Genomic DNA, 15,809 nt, shown 5'->3' on the forward strand with positions numbered 1-15,809 from the left:
AGCTTCGAAATACAGCTCTAGCCCCACTTGCCAGCTCAATCGGGCAGAGGCCTGTGCCAAGATAGGTAGGTAGGTAAGTACCTTGGGTACCTACGACTGTGGCTGACATGTAGAGACACAAGCTGAGGTACCTTTACTCCAGCGGTGCCTGCCATAGGCACTTACTTACTAGCAACGGGAGCCTTGTCCAGTGTGCTTGAAGCACTGACGCAACGAGCAGCCAACGACGCTCAATTGCCTAACGTCTCCAGCTCCTCGTCGACTCCATTGAACGATCGCGCTGCGTCTACCTCCTCCTGTCATCCGGTGCCGTACGAATTGTTGTTGAGCACGCGCACATTTCCCCCGATTCCTCGTCGATTCGAAATACAATCTACATTGCCAACTTCGATAAACCACCATGTCGGGCGCTCCTGTATGCTGGATTCCTTTCCAATCAGCCCGGCTCAACGAGGTCCCTACTGACACGACAATCCACTTGTATAGGACCGAGAGGCCGTGTTTCCCACGCGCCAGTCGCTGGGAATCATGAAGGCGAAGCTCAAGGGTGCTGAAACGGGCCATAGCTTGCTGAAGAGAAAGAGCGAGGCTCTGACCAAGTACGTCTCCAGAGGCTTGGAAACATTCATACAAGAAAGGACTTGCTGACACGTTATGCACCGCAGACGATTCCGAGGTTCGAAGCTCCGATTCCGTCTCGACGACTGGTACTGATTGAGGCAATTGCACTTCTACAGAGATTACGAGACGCATCGACGAAGCCAAGAGAAAGATGGGACGTGTGATGCAGATTGCCTCCTTCTCCTTGGCCGAAGTTACGTATGCTGTGGGCGGCGATATTGGCTACCAGATTCAGGAGTCCGCGCGGTCCGCTCGTTTCCGCGTGCGCACCAAGCAGGAAAACGTTTCGGGTGTTCTCCTCCCCGCCTTCGAGAGCTACGTGACCGAAGGGAACAACGACTTTGGCCTGACGGGACTGGGCAAGGGTGGTCAGCAAGTCCAACGCTGCCGCGAGACATATGCTCGTGCCGTCGAGGCTTTGGTTGAACTCGCAAGTCTCCAGGTACGTATCCGTTAAGATGTTTTCCATGGATAACAAGAAGTCTAACTCGATCAAGACTGCTTTTGTAATTTTGGACGAAGTTATCAAGGTCGTCAACCGACGTGGTAAGTTTCATAGTGGATATTGTGCCCTGAGAGTTTGTACTAACACACTGCAGTGAACGCGATGTAAGCAATCCTTGGATGGCTTACAGACTAATCAATCACTGACCGTTTCCCAAGCGAGCACGTTATCATTCCGAGAACAGAGAACACCATCAAGTGTATGTTATTCGGGAAGGATCCCCTTGCGTAACGCTTTGAGGTGTCTGACTTTGACTACAGACATCAACTCAGAGCTCGATGAGCTGGACCGAGAAGAGTTTTACAGATTGAAAAAGGTAACAGCCATTGTTCGAAATTGGCAGCAGCAATTTCTGACGGACAATCACAGGTGGCGAACAAGAAACAGAGAGATACTGCGGCCACAGACGCAGAGATCAAGGCCAAAAAGGCTGCCAACGCGGCAGAGGAGAGAGGTGACTCGTCCGGGCCAAACGACCTTCTTGCAGCAGAGGAAGACAACGATGTTATTTTCTGAGCATCCCGTAATATTCGGACCAGTGCAGAAAAGGATCACGAAGCATGTGTTGATATTCAGAGTAGTTGGTGTGGGCGCGCTTTTTTCTCGCAAGCATTCATACCCTCTCAAACTCATCCCTAACCTACACGCCGAAACACCAGATGACCACCAGACCTAAAAGCAGTGGCCTATTGCCGCTGGTATGTGACCTTGATAGTATGGGTGTCTCCAAGGACCATGCCCGCGGTGTTCTCCTTTGCTGTGATGGCCCCTTGTTCGCCCTCGTACTCGACAAATGCAATGCCGCGGCGACCTGGCACCAATCTAACCTCGCGGAAACCTTCGAAACGGCCGAATATGCTTGTGACGGCATCGATATCGTAATCTTCGGGCAAGTTCTGCACGAAGAGAATTTTGTTCGGGGGGAGGTACTCGTCGGGGATGACAGCTGTAGTAGAGGGGTTTGTAGACTTGAGGCCAGCACCGCGAGCGGCCTTGGCAGGGCGGTTGTCCGTTGCAGCGGCGCCGCCTGGACCGGGTCTCTTGAGACGCTTCTGTTCCTCGGCGGCCTCGTATGCCTTCTTCTTGTCTGGTGAAGAGGCGCAAAGAAGTCAGCAGAAGTGGTACTTGTTATGCACAAACAGATAATGACACCGATAGGAGGGAAATAGAGGAGGGCGCGGGTAGGGCGATCGAAACCTTTTTCGGCTAGACGACGGCGCTTGTGAAGCTCAAACTCTTCATCATTGCCAACCGTCTTGACGGTCGCATCGCTTCTCGTGCGGGCGAGGGCGAGCTGCATGGGCTTCTCAAACAGCTCGAAGCCCTGTACCTCCTCGATGGCTTTGCGTGCAGCCTCGGGGTCGTCAAAGACGACAAAGGCCTGTCCCTTCGCTTTCAAGTTCGTCTTGGCGACAATGTCGATGACGTTGCCATACTCGGAGAAGATTTGGAGCAGCGCATCCTTCAGCTGGTCGACTTTGGCGCGCTCCTCAAGGTTTCGCACGTATACTCTGTAGCACAAGAGGTCAGCCAATAGCCATACGTGTCGAAGTGCAATGACACGTACGTGGCGATGGGGAGACCAGAAGCCATTGCTACGGTAACTGAGAAAAGAGGTGCACCTGATAGCAGATTATGAGGCGAAATGCCAAAATAAAGGAAAGTCGCGAGGTGAAGTTAGCTTGTGGAAGATCGAGCACCTTGGACCGTTGTGTTATGGCTTGGTGTAGAGGAGCGTGCACACCGCCTGCCGTCTACCTAAACTGGCGGTACCTCACGGACGCAACAGGGCATCTCCGGCAAAATGGAAGTAGAAGTCACTCTGTGCAGCCACGCGACGGTCAGACTTGAGATGTGGAAGCCATTACCTTAAAAAACTGGGGACCAGGCTCCCAAGTGCGCCCAGCACAAAGGGAACCTCAGTGTAATAGCAGACATTGAAAACAATACTCTAAAAGAAGCGGCTGTTTGTAGCAAGCATTTATATTCTCTCAAGTACCTTAACTGAATACATACGACCATACCCACTGGAAAACTCGGGATCCCGTCCGCTCTCCCATAGATAAGCCAGTGAGGGCCGGATTAGTAGTTGGGTCGGTGACGACCAGCGAATACCTGGTGTTGTATGTTTTTTAGCTCTCATGTCAAGAGGTCCCCCACTCCAAACTTTCGAGTTGTAGGTTCGAAGTGTATTTAGGGATAAAGATCGGAACCATGATAAATCTTGCCATGATTCTTGATGTGTTGCTATTTCTACATTTACGTTTATGGATGGTACGACATCATCTACCTGTGAAACTCTTCTACGTACTCTCTTGCGTCCGTCGATCCACGCCTAAGTGGGCTCACACTAGGTCGGCTTGAGAGCTCCGTAGTTACACTCGATGTTTTACTTTTGATTCTCATATATCATGTCACATTCATGACTGACATGGTAGGACACACTGCTGAATTGGCCTGGTCTTCAAAAGCTCTTGGAACGGCAACTCCTTATCATCTTATCATCATGCCGGATGAGGTCGAATGCACTCAGCACTGTCCAAGCCGAGCTTGTCACGGCCATTTGCGGTCGAAATACGCATCCCTCCGTCAGCCCAATAGCACCGTAATTGCCCAGACAACGCAATAGCTTGAGCATCGGAATGTTACATACTACTACCAGCTACCACCTATCTATACACAGACATTGAACTCATGCCACGAGGGGCTACAGGGATAAGAAACTATGCATTCGCCTCTACCGTTGGCGCTTGCTCTTCTTCGCCCCGGGGCTCTTCTAGAGCCAAATCGTTCTTCAACTCTGGGAGGAAACGATCAATTCGTTTCCACGTCTCATTCCACAGATTTTCCTTTGAAGCATCTTTGGTGGGAGAAATCAGGAAGCCGCTGCTTGCCATGAAGAGAACCACGTTCTTTAGATTTTCTCGAACTGCCTCCTCCTGTTAATTTGCTGTTAGCTCATATCCTGCTTCGTAAACTTCGACATGTTGACTTACGAGGCTGTCGCCTTGTCCACTATTCATCAACCGATCCATGATGTCGATAATCTTGATCCAGAGATCCAACATTCCGTCCCATTTCGAAAGTAGAACAAGGTATTGGAGAAAGACCTTACACAGCAATGAGGCTGCTTGTACCCGCATTTCACTCATACCGTCCCGGTCCGAAGAAAAGACTTCTGGCTTCAAAAGTTTGTGGATCAGTGGGAACAAGACCTCGCCAAAGATGGCTATCCACTCCTTGTGGTCGCTGCAAGTGAGATCAGGGGAGAGCAACGACCGCTGCAGCGAGGTGAAGGCTTGGAGGCGTACGTCACGACATGGGTTCGTGCACTGAGTTGTGAGTGCTTGAAAAACAGGCAGCCAGTAAGCGGACCAGGCTTGAAGACCCCGTTAGTCTCGGCATTCGAGTTATCCACATTTAAGAGATGCCGGCTTACCTTCATTGCTCTCTAGGTGAGACTGCTTCATCAAGAAGGGAATACGCGCTGTCATGTTGTAGATGCTATTGACCGCCTTGGAACCGCGTGCAATAGCCTCATTGATACTGCTGGCCCATTAGTCTAGCTCAAAATCTATAGGCGAAACTTGCTGCTTACTTTGTCTTCTCACGAGCTCCTTCGTGTGCTTTGCGCTGTTGGGCGTCGAGCTTGCGTTCCGCAAGCACAGCCCGTCCAGCTCCAGAGGCGAAGTCACCAAGGAGAGAGATCGCGGCTTCGTAATTGTCTGCAATAATCGCTGGTGGTGCGCCTCCACAGCCCAACTCGAGGATGTCAAAAACGAGGGGCGCAGACTCCTGCCGCCCTGCCAATGCTCGCATAATAGCCCAAAAGTCTGGAGAGGTCATGACTTCGTTGCGTAGAGGGCTGGGCTCGTCAATGCAGAGCCTTAACCCCTGAAGGACCAAGACGGAAGTCTTTACCAGAACCTCCTTTGCAAAGCTTGAGATCGTGTGCAATAGAACCGGAACGTTGATGTAGTCATGAGCCTATGTAGTAAGGTAAATAAGATAAAATGTCCCTCTAATGGAATAGATGGAGGGTAAAATACGTACGTAACTAACTTGTAGTAATTTGAGGAGGTAGAAAGTAGCTCTTGAAACGATGATGTAGTGGTAATTTCCAGCATCTCGTAGCACAGCTTGCAGTGCTTCAATGACTCGCTTGCCAACAAGCTGGACGGTGTCTTGGTCTCGGAGAGCGAGTACTGTGCTGTACTCAAGGATGTAGGCCATGGCAGGGTCGTACACAACGCTCGTCTGCGCTGGCTTCTGACCGTTCATGGGCGCCGCTGGTACGTTCTCCGACTTCACAACTATGACCGTGGGGCTACGATCTTCTGGCAGCGCATTGAGCAGGGCATCAACCAGCGGCTCCAACTCATGAGGCGAAAGCTTGCTAGATTGGGCATGTTAGTAAACCTCAGCCTCTTGTAGATATGGCGACTTACGAGATGTTAGCAAAGACATTGCCCATATGACAAGAGTTCACGCAGTCGACAGTGCAGAGAGTGCTCTCCAACTCTTCGTCTGAGGGCTCTGGAGGATCATCTGCTGCATAGCTTGAGATGTAACTCGTGAACGCAGAGAAGAAGCCGGTTTCCACCGTCTTGGCTGCTCGATCAATAACTTGGGATGGGGTTTGAAGCGGGATCGGGGTAATGTCCAAAACTGGAGAGTCCGTAGAAAAGAAAGGTGGGACAAGAGAATTGACAAAAAGGTTGAGCCAGATACGGGTGATCTAGAGGATATTAGCCCTATGAGCAGAAAGAGTTCGGCAAGAAAAGGTTGGCATACGTGTTTCCAGCCGTCTCGGATCAACTCCTCACTACCAGTAACGACTCGGAAGAGTACCAAAGTCGCCAGCTGCGCCCTGAAGTCCCTCCCGAGCTTGACCGCCAACTCGCTCACCATGACACTGCTCTCGCCAGCCTGAACCTCCGTGTTCAGGCTCGTATTGAAAGGCATTTCGGTAGCCAACGTTGTCATGTGACTGAGAGAGTAGATGATCTGGTCTAGAGCTTCGGTGTTCTTATACTTCACTGCAATCCGAGCGCACTCATCAAACCCAGTGACAATCCTGGCGAATACCGCATCATCGGTGGCGGACATGAATACATAGGATAGCGTAGACACAATTGGCCGCCAGGTAGAAGCAAACATGTCAGCATCGTAGATGTTTGTCTCGCAGAGAACCAGAGGCCGCACTGATTCCGACTTGACGAGAAGCTCGCGCCAAGCGTAGTCAAAAGCGTGCTTGTTGTCGTGCTCGTCGGGCAAGATAATTTCGTTCGTCCTAATATTGTCGAAAATTTCTTGCAGATACTCGGGAGCGAAGTCCTTGCCGTCATTTACGCCCCTCAAGTTTCGCGCAAAATCCTCCACTGTCATGCGCTTCTGACCCTTGAGATTAGGGTTGTGCTGGTCAGTATTCAGCATGATGATGGCGTATGTTAGGACAAAAACGGCGTCAGCGTTAGCGACCTCTGTCGGCTTCGCCTTAGAGCAGTATTTGTCTGCGAAACAAGTGACAATTCTCTCGATCAAGGCCGACTCGCCTGGTAACCTGAATGTCTCCAAAAGTCCCCTAAGTGCCTCGTCCACGCGCTTTTCAGAGAAGTCGAACTGGTTCATGTACGCTTCCAGTACGCCTTCACTGCCTTTCTTGGAGAGGTATTCACCGAGAACCTTCTTGGACACTCGGGAAGTGCCTTTCAAGAACTTAGCAACGGAAACGGGATCCTTGACATCTGCGATGATGCCCTGGGCCTCGAGATATGCGAGCCCACCCTTAGGGTTCTCGTTGAACTTGCTGGTCCCTTTGATGATGATCTTCTTCTTGCGTCTCTGCTCCCGCAGTTCTGTAGCGTCGGGGTAACCATCGACGACAGGCGACTCATCCAGTCGTTCAGCTATGAACTGGATGTATCTAAGTAGTGCATCCAGACATAGCGGTGGAACACTCGTCGTGCTCCACGTTGCAGAATCCGGCAGGGCATTACGAGAAAGAAGACCAATCATGTCCTCGCACAGATCCGCTCGGTCAGCGTCGCAATCGTAATTGATGAAGAGCTCGGCCATGAAAGTTGGCATTCTCGACAGCACACCAATGTTTTCGACCATTGCTTGTCTCGCGTCAGGCTTCCTTGCGCCGCCCTCCAGCCCAAGCTTCTGTCGGTCCTTGACAGGTACTGGCGTTGAGCGCCCACTACTCGATTGCGATGGCGGAGGCTTGACAAGCTTCGGTGATTGGGGAATGCCGGCGTACAGCGATGGATCGATGCCGGGTTCGCGAGGTATTTCCACCGACGGATGGAGGCATGCGACAAGATAGGAGAGGAACAGCTCCTGTTGTAGCTTGAGTACGCCGCGACATGTGGCCAGTAATGTTCCAGCAACAATAAGTGACTCCTGCAAGATAGCCATGTTGTCGGATCTGACGAGTTGGAAAAGATAGCAACAAAGCCTGTCTTCGGCGATGCCAGCCAAAGCTGGATGTCGCGCAATGGATGGCCCGGAGACCTCGAGAGCCACATGAATAATGCGCAATGCCATGACCCTCATCGTGTCTGTGTGCTGACGGTCGTTGGGGTCCAAGAAGTTGACCAGAACCCGGAAAAGTTCTCGTACAGAGGGCAGGGAGTAAGGCCGGAGGTCAAGAGAATCAGAGCTCTCTGTACCATCGACGTCCACTTCACCCTCGGCCCCGACGCCTGCTCCGATGTCGTCCTTACTATCTCCGGACTCAGAGCCAATTTGAGAACGGGGGTTTGCCTCCAAAGGTGTTGAGCTGGATGTGGACAAGCGCGCGTCCTGCTCAGAGCTGGTTACTTGCAAGCCTGATGCAGTGTTGGTGACGGGGTCCATCTTGACGCTATCCATGTCCGCGCTTGTCTGCTTATCAAGAGCATCGGACTCGTCACCGGCTTCCACCTCAAGATGTTTGACGTCTTCAAATATGATCTGGCACATGCGAACCATAGACGCTTCGGCGGTTCGACGCAAAACGGGCGAAAATCGAGGCTGGGAGCAGATTGCCAATCCCCTGCCCATCATGTCGCAGACACTCTCATCACTCAGGATATCTCCTCCCGGGCCTGACATCATGTCTTCCATCAGGTGTAGGATCATCAGCAGAACGACTTCCACCTGACCGGCATCGCTTCCATCAAACTGACAACGAGTCACCGCTGCAGACAGTGACTGCATTGCGAGAGCGAATCGTGGAGAGGTGGGGCTGATGAAGCCGTAGGCTAGAAACTTGCGGAGGGCTCCCAACGTGAGGATCGTTATAGGCGCCGCAGTGCCTTTGGTCTGAATTATCTGCAAGAACGGGTTCAGGAGAGAAAGGGCATCGAACGAGTGGATATCTGAGGCGCACCATGGTCAACAGGACGGTTCCAGTAGAGATTTGTTATGTAGAGTTAGTCAAGAGGGAATTTGGATCCTACCTCTAACGCTGGCCAGTTCATGGCGAAGCTTCCCGAAGCCGGCCATTAAAGGATTGTCCTGTATGCTGCGGCCTTTCTTCCCACGCAAACCCCATCTGTTGGCAGAAACAATATCCTGAGCACCATCTATCCCGAGTCCAGCCCCTGATGTCTTGGAAGCGCCCCTTGTCGAGGGGTTTGGGGACCCCAGATTAATGGGGTTTGGGTTCCCGCCCAATATGGCCGACACGGAGGAATGGGGAGATCGCGCATGTTTCTGGATCGCGGAGGTGATTGATATGCATTCGGACATGACCAGGGAAACGGGATCTACAGCGACTGATACGGGGCGACTTCGATATTGCATCCTCGGCGCAATCATGGGAGTACCTCCAGCGCGGCGTATGTCTACACTGGAACGGGTGCCGACGGCAGAAGCCGTTTCGGTATGTAGTAATTCATCGCCATCTCGACTCATGATCTGGTGGTGGACGCGTGGTACTTGAATGTGCGCGAAGTTCGGTCTGGGGTGAACTCGTTGCTCTCGGTGGTGGAAAAGCGATGACAGGGTGATGTAGAGGCTAAACAGACAATTCGCTTTCAGGTCTGTTTGCTTGTCTTATTATGAAGTCCAGTCGAAAGGAAGAGGAAGGGTGATCGAGGACAGGTGTCCGTAGAGCCGTTCGATATCGTGCCTCGGGGCTAGCAGTCGGGAGATTTGGGGCCGTTGGGATTTAGGTGTCTTGTCCAAGCTGTCGCCAAAAAAGAATCCCGAGGTGGAATTGACCAGGTTGCAGATGCAGATGGAGCTCCAGCACATAGTACCGCCCTGGCTTGGGTACGTCGAGAGTACTGCTGCAAGGTACCTTTGAGCTGAGCGTTGGGCTTCCAGTGACTCGATAAGACACCAGCCGATAAGGCTTGTGGGCGGTTCAGCGCTGGACGCACCCAAACACCCATGTCTAGCGTACAGTGTGCCCAGCAAAGCTGCTGGTATCTCCGGCCTCCAACTTTGTACTTTCCCTGAGTGTAAGTCGTATGTAGTTAGACACACGTGACGCCTTTCTCCCACCAAGCATTAGGTAGGCAACATAGATAGTTGACAGCTTTCTTTTATCAAATGGCCTATCTACAAGTAAACACATCTTTACCAAAGAACAACGCGAACAACAACAACCACAAGGACGTAAAATGTGTGACTCCTGACACCGTAAGCCATTTTTATACCTAAGGCAGTGCCCATTCTGTGGTCTTCTTGAAGACCTCAAATACCGCCGCTGGAGACTAGACCAACGCCTTTCCAAAATATCCCTGTCCAGATCATTTGAGAGTAATAGTGTACATATGTCGACGTCGTGGGAGATCAAAACCGTTCTCGCATCCTTGAGACATGCAGACCATTTATGGCCAACATCATCGAAGAGTCGTCCTTTAACCACAGACAATGATCCCCCACCATAATAATGTAGAAGTCCAAATGCGATAGCGCCATTGCGATCAACCCTTTAATGTTCTCAACTCTCCGCCTTCTTAACGAAAGCAGCCTCATTCTTCTCTTTTTTTTCCTTTGCCGGCTTTTCGTCCTTGTCTGCCGCCGGCTGCTTGTCTCCAACGATCTTCACCTCCTTGGCCTCCTTCGTCTCCTTGCCGTCTTTCGTCTTCTTTTCTTCCGTCACTAGATGTTGCATATCCGACTTGTCTTTCTCCCACTGACTGCTTGCATCTCCGAACTGCTCCTTAACCTTCTTGGCCTTCTCGGCCTTCTCTTCTTCTTCCTTTTCTCTCGCGAGCCTCTCTTGCTCCATCTCCTGTGCCACATTAGCTCCACACTCACCTCTGCGAGTTAAAAAAGCGACGTACCTCCATGTGCTTGATGTCGTCCACACTGGGCTCGTAAAGATGCCAAATTGTGTAGTGCGGTAGACCGACCACAGAGTATTCCATCCGTTTTGCCATCTACGTGGCGAACGTCAGCACTGTTGCCTTCGAGGCTACGGGTGGAACCATCTCACCTTCCCAAATCCTTCTGTCTCGGCGTGCTTCTCAAAACTGAAAGCTGGGAAATGAACCCCCGAGCGGAAAACCTTTGCCTTGGCCAAGATACTGACACCACCCACTCCGTCAATCTCCATCTCCATGTCTGGGTCTCCGTATGGGTCTCGCAGGTATGCCAAATGAGGTCTCCATGTTGCGTATTCAGCGTAACCTTCAACAATCACGGCGTCCTCGTCAAGGGTGTCCGCAAGAGCCAGTGCTGTCTCTGACTCTTGCCACGAGTTGAGGTCGTATGGTTGCTCGCCACCGAGCCAATCAGGCAGAGGACGCCATACATCTGCAACTGATTAGCCTGAGTCCTGCGGGCTCATAGTAAGGGTCGAGGCTTACTTGGCACGATGACGTCCTTGTTGTGCCGCATGAGGTCCTCCAGAATGGTGAAAGGGGCCGTCTCAACGTCGACATCACGCCAGTATACCCAAGAGTGGTAAGGACGTAATGCAGCACTCAGAAGCCAGTTCCGGGCTTGGGCCATCAACTTTCGCCTGCTTGCCTGAGCAGCAAAACCGTGGCGACTCTCGACATCCTGGTTCACCTTTTGTCCGAAGTCCTTTTCAATGATGGAGATTTCTCCATAGGGCTGCTTCGTATCCTCGTCGGCCTGGATCTCTTCAAGCATGTCGGAGAGGACCTGAAGGGTGCGATCTTTGGAGTCGGAAACGAGGAAGGCAAGGTCGATGAGGTGGTGAGGATAGGTAAAGTTTCGCAGGTGGGAAAAGAACATTGGTAAATGCGGCTCGGCGTCTCTCAAAGGCACGCAGAGGAGAATGCGCTCCTCGCGTTCCCAGCCACGGGCGGTCCCTTGCACATTGCTAAGGTCATAGTATCGCACTGTCTCCAGTTGTAGCTCGTTGCCGGCGGATAACAGGCCGAGGGAAAAGATGGACGTCAAGGAAGCCCCAGGCCAAACGAAGACGAGAAAGAGGATGGCGACAGCGGCAACGATGATGAGGCGGGTTAATAGGCGCTGGCGGCGACGGTTTGCAGGTGTTGATGCGCGCGGCTGGTATCTATCAGATAGAGCAGAAAGGGTCAGTTGAGGCGCCATGTAAAAGGATGGAGGGGGACATGTAGCAGCGGCATAATGCATCTTCTTTTACCTGTGAGGGGAGATCTCAAAGGTGTTTCCCCTTGGGTATCCATTGGAGTAGCCACTAGCATGATGCCGGGGCACCACCTTGGAGGTGGTCGAGGAAGCATACGATGGCAACATCCAGGGCGCCGGGGTGGAATTTCAAATCCCGATTCCAAGCTTGAGCTAGAGGGTGGAGAGTTGATAGTAAAGCACCTCGCCCAGCTCTTGGGAGTTGTGAGGATTAAGCAAAGGAGAGCATCTAGAACCAAGAGGAACAAAGGTTGTAATCAGACGACCAGGAGAATGCAGGTTGGGTGAGCGAACGTTGGCAGATTGTCGTCGAAGCCGCGATCAAGATGTCGTTTAGCTTTCGGCTGTCGTCGAAGTGAGAGGCCACTCGGCGCGTCTTGGGATGTATGTGGTTGAAATACAGTGGAAAGGAGATGCGACAGGATACGGGGTCTGGTCGTGGAACACCCAGCTTTGACTACGTATTATTTTATTTTCAGACTGCCTCTCTGTCATCCAAATGGACCCGAGGGTACTTTGGCTAGCACTCCCTTGTATGAGTACTACATGTACTGCGCAAGGGGTACTGCTACAACCTTCGCTCCTCCCTTTTAGCGCCCCAAATCTCTCACAGTGCCCCGGGGGTAAGTACCTTGCCTCGGGGCAGTCGGCCCAACTCAGATGTCTTGACTGTGACCATAATGTGACGTGATTGGACAGAATACCAGCTGGGCTACATCTCTCAGCTCATCCTTGCCTCAAGGATAGTAGCCAATGTAGGGAGCTTAGATAAGCTACCTTGACGCCGTACACGTGCACCTCACCCTTTCCACGGCGCATGGCCGATAAACAAAAACACACACACTAAAGAGAGCGAGAAAGATGGTCTCACACTCGAGACTCCCTTCCGTCGTGGCATAAGGTATTGTTGGGCGTACGCCAGGACACAGTGTCCAACTGCCTCTCCGTCTACCTACGAAAATCACAGCTGACTACACTGATTTGATTGACTTTATATCCTGTGGAAGGAAACCGAGACAAGTCAGCCCATATGGTAACATCTGGCGCCATGTAAATGAAAACAACGAAAAAGGAACTACGAAGAAGGAAGTGGCTTGTTAGAAACCCGACGGCACGAGCTCAACCAAGCCAAGCAGCAACTGGCATAACTCATTACCCGGCTAAGGCACTCTTGGCAACCCACATGTACAAACAAGCAAGCTCTCTGGCCCCTTTCGAACCGCAGCTGGAGGAAACGTTACAGACAAGCAAGATGAACAGGTCACCGTTTGGTTTCTGCTGATGATGATCTTAAGCGCTCAACACTCCGACCCAAATTCGGTCCCGAGGAGCAGATAATTGATGATTTGCCATCCCCATCAACGACCAAAAACCATCGACCTATGATGGGAAGACTGTATTGGCGGGAGTACGCACATTTACGGCCCCAAAAACGGAGAGCATGAATGTGGAACATCTTTCACGGGCAAGTATAAACCGCCTATTCTCGGAGGCAGCTAGTCATCCGATAGTAATAAGAAAACCGATTTAAGTTTCAAGTCATTACTCCCCATGAGCGCAGTGATCAATTTCGAATACGTATTGGGTACACACTTTAGGGTCATCACGCGAAGGACAATGGCAGGCAGGGCATGCATCACAGGTGTCGGAACTATTGAAAAGCCTGATTAAGATCGATGTTAGCAAGGGTGCAAATATGGCATGTGTTGTGCCCAAGCTAGATGATGCCATCGGGTCAGGCAAGCCGGTTTTACTCATTCAGCCAAGCCGGCCTCGACAGCCCGGAACCTCAGAACGAAGAACCGGGAAGCGAAACACTGAAGTCAAATAACGGTCCTCAAGAGAACCAACTCCACCACCTTCCTCGCTTCTCCGAAAAGATGCTCTAGTGTGGGAGGATGACTCGGCTGGCGTGAGATAGTTGAATGGATAAGCTATGGTCATCATGGTGATGGGCAAGCATGCAGCTTGGGCACTGGACGAATAAGGGGGGGGGATCCTACCTAGTGGTTAGAGTTTGCGAGCGATGATCCATTGTAGAGCTGACCACAACTCGAGATCAACGATACTCAAGCTGGTATTGTATTTCCTACTTGAGACACTTCTTGGTCAGCCAAATAGTCCATCTCAACAAGATGCAGCGGAAAGATAGAGGTTCAGTCGAATCAGACAAGGTTTTTGGTATATGGGTATCATCACAGTGTTCAGTAGCAGAACTGAATGAATAGGTTCTTCATCATAGTCGACAATCATCGGGAGGATGGATCTCGCGAAAACGCGGAAAAGAAATTTGCTGATGACTTACCAAGAAAAAAGTATGGACATAACAGTCAAGCCACAAGGCCGATGCTGTCGCCGGGTATGAGATCCTGGAGTCTGAGTCAGCAATTGCCTCAACTGCCAGTGCAAATGGTTGTTCGAAATCCAATAGGGCTAAGGTCAGATGGTGATGCATGTTTGTTCTTGCGCTCAGGAGTTCGCGGGAACGGTGTGTATGATATACATCATGTAATTGGAAGATGGAGTGAGAAATGCTGAAAACTTACAACATGTGCACATGATTCCTTGACGCTGGCCTCAAGGCCGCAGCATGTTTGCTGCCGTTGACAACGGAATCATGGAAGCCAGGAGAAGTGGTTGTGGTTGATGGAAAATCAAAAGCATTGCAGAATTTTTTGAGCTTGAAGTATTTGCTCGTAATATGGCTTAATAACATATCTCCACTTGAACTCACTAGGTAGGTCCTGGGGTGGAGTCAGCGCCAACAAGATCAATGCGTCTAACCGAGTTCTTTCAGAGCCCGTCTGGTGAAAATTCACCTCAACCCAACCTGAGTGCCTATGGTCGAGCGACGATTACAGACAACAATAACAGGATCGTTCCACTCTCCAAATTGCAGCCTATCGAAATCGAGCTGGAGAATTTAGACAACACTGGGAAGGGTTTACGAACTCGATCCGTTGCTAAGCCACCGCTGGCCAGCTATCGGCATCGGATACACACCGTCCTCATACTCTCAACCGACCACACTATCTTTCTCGATATCTGTCTCTCAAGATGACCGATCGGCGGAGAATCAACGGGCCGCCCGGTGCAACATTACCGCCGGTCTACGACACCCCCAGCCCAACCTCAACTCCCCGGGCAAGGCCGGCAAACGGCATCCGGGGCTTGTGTTGGTTCACTCTCACCTTCTTATCGACGCTTCATGACACTGACAATGACAAGTTCTCAAGACTGGGGTGACCCCAACAGCTTCAGGATCGGCCTACATGGAAGTCGAGCCGCCTCACGGCCATGTGGACTCAAAATCCAAGGCCAATGGCATGAAGCTCATCTGCACAGTTCATGGGCCTCGCTCGCTTCCCCGATCTGCACCGTTCTCACCCTACCTAGTGCTCTCAACTCATGTCAAGTACGCTCCTTTCGCGACGCGTCAGCGCCGCAACTACCTACGCGACTCGAGTGAAAGAGACATTGGCGTTCATCTTGATACGGCTCTTCGTGGAGTCATCATCGCCGACCGATGGCCCAAGAGCGGCGTTGATGTTATTGTTACTATTGTTGAAGGCGACCAGGAGCGAGAGGCTTCCCATTTTCAGGGCAACGAGGAATGGGACATGATGAACGTTCTCAGTGGGTGCATTACTGTTGCTGCAGCAGCTCTTGCGGACGCTGGCATCGATTGTGTGGACATGGTCACCGGCGGCGTTGCAGCTCTTGTTGCGTCGGACCAGGGCGACATGGCCAAGCCATCCATTGTGTTGGATCCAGTCTCCTTGGAACACGAAGATATTCTGGCCGCTTGTTGCGTCGCCTATCTACCAAGTCGTGCCGAGATTACCAATCTCTGGGTGAAGGGCCAGCTTTCGCCGTCGGACCCTTTACTGCACACGAAACTCGTGGGCCGTGCTATTCAAGCATCTAAGGGCAACTATCGTGCGGTTCTGGAAAGACTCCAAAACAACCAACCCCCAAACAGCTAGATAATCCAAGCCTGAGCGAATCGGCGGAGTATCATACATTCTGGGCCGCGAGCCATTGCCGACTCCTTTATGCTTCCATGAGTGAAGGGTTTCCCGCATCGTTCGCGAGC

The 15,809-nt window shown here is 51.6% G+C and overlaps 5 protein-coding genes and 1 non-coding gene across 6 annotated transcripts; 3 read left to right on the top strand and 3 right to left on the bottom strand.

Moving 5' to 3' along the window:
* Positions 1-400: 400 nt before the first annotated feature.
* ColSpa_05682 (V-type proton ATPase subunit E) lies at positions 401-1,642 on the top strand (the record flags this gene model as incomplete). Its single annotated transcript, XM_049271894.1, is given in 6 exon segments — positions 401-415; positions 487-599; positions 748-1,063; positions 1,080-1,167; positions 1,387-1,442; positions 1,496-1,642. 6 exon segments carry the CDS (start codon positions 401-403, stop codon positions 1,640-1,642), a joined length of 735 nt encoding a protein of 244 aa, XP_049127851.1.
* Positions 1,643-1,812: 170 nt separating this feature from the next.
* ColSpa_05683 (U1 snRNP-associated protein usp106) lies at positions 1,813-2,719 on the bottom strand (the record flags this gene model as incomplete). Its single annotated transcript, XM_049271895.1, has 3 exons — positions 1,813-2,213; positions 2,324-2,637; positions 2,694-2,719. The coding sequence occupies 3 exons, from the start codon at positions 2,717-2,719 to the stop codon at positions 1,813-1,815; spliced, it is 741 nt and encodes a 246-aa protein (XP_049127852.1).
* Positions 2,720-3,138: 419 nt separating this feature from the next.
* Positions 3,139-3,254, top strand: ColSpa_rRNA_018. Its single transcript, XR_007414249.1, has one exon. It is a non-coding gene; the product is annotated as a 5S ribosomal RNA (ribosomal RNA).
* Positions 3,255-3,849: 595 nt separating this feature from the next.
* On the bottom strand, positions 3,850-8,595 carry ColSpa_05684 (uncharacterized protein; the record flags this gene model as incomplete). The annotated part of the gene is made up of 8 exons (XM_049271896.1): positions 3,850-4,065; positions 4,123-4,424; positions 4,566-4,672; positions 4,725-5,113; positions 5,180-5,522; positions 5,575-5,864; positions 5,921-8,446; positions 8,575-8,595. The coding sequence occupies 8 exons, from the start codon at positions 8,593-8,595 to the stop codon at positions 3,850-3,852; spliced, it is 4,194 nt and encodes a 1,397-aa protein (XP_049127853.1).
* A 1,472-nt stretch (positions 8,596-10,067) lies between these two features.
* Positions 10,068-11,656, bottom strand: ColSpa_05685 (mannan polymerase II complex ANP1 subunit; the record flags this gene model as incomplete). Its single annotated transcript, XM_049271897.1, has 4 exons — positions 10,068-10,361; positions 10,414-10,509; positions 10,566-10,885; positions 10,939-11,656. The coding sequence occupies 4 exons, from the start codon at positions 11,654-11,656 to the stop codon at positions 10,068-10,070; spliced, it is 1,428 nt and encodes a 475-aa protein (XP_049127854.1).
* Positions 11,657-14,770: 3,114 nt separating this feature from the next.
* On the top strand, positions 14,771-15,699 carry ColSpa_05686 (exosome complex component MTR3; the record flags this gene model as incomplete). Its single annotated transcript, XM_049271898.1, has 2 exons — positions 14,771-14,888; positions 14,942-15,699. 2 exons carry the CDS (start codon positions 14,771-14,773, stop codon positions 15,697-15,699), a joined length of 876 nt encoding a protein of 291 aa, XP_049127855.1.
* Between the last annotated feature and the right edge of the window lie 110 nt (positions 15,700-15,809).

This window comes from Colletotrichum spaethianum, assembly GCF_022836535.1.
Source record: "Colletotrichum spaethianum MAFF 239500 DNA, contig13, whole genome shotgun sequence".
Taxonomy (NCBI): domain Eukaryota; kingdom Fungi; phylum Ascomycota; class Sordariomycetes; order Glomerellales; family Glomerellaceae; genus Colletotrichum; species Colletotrichum spaethianum.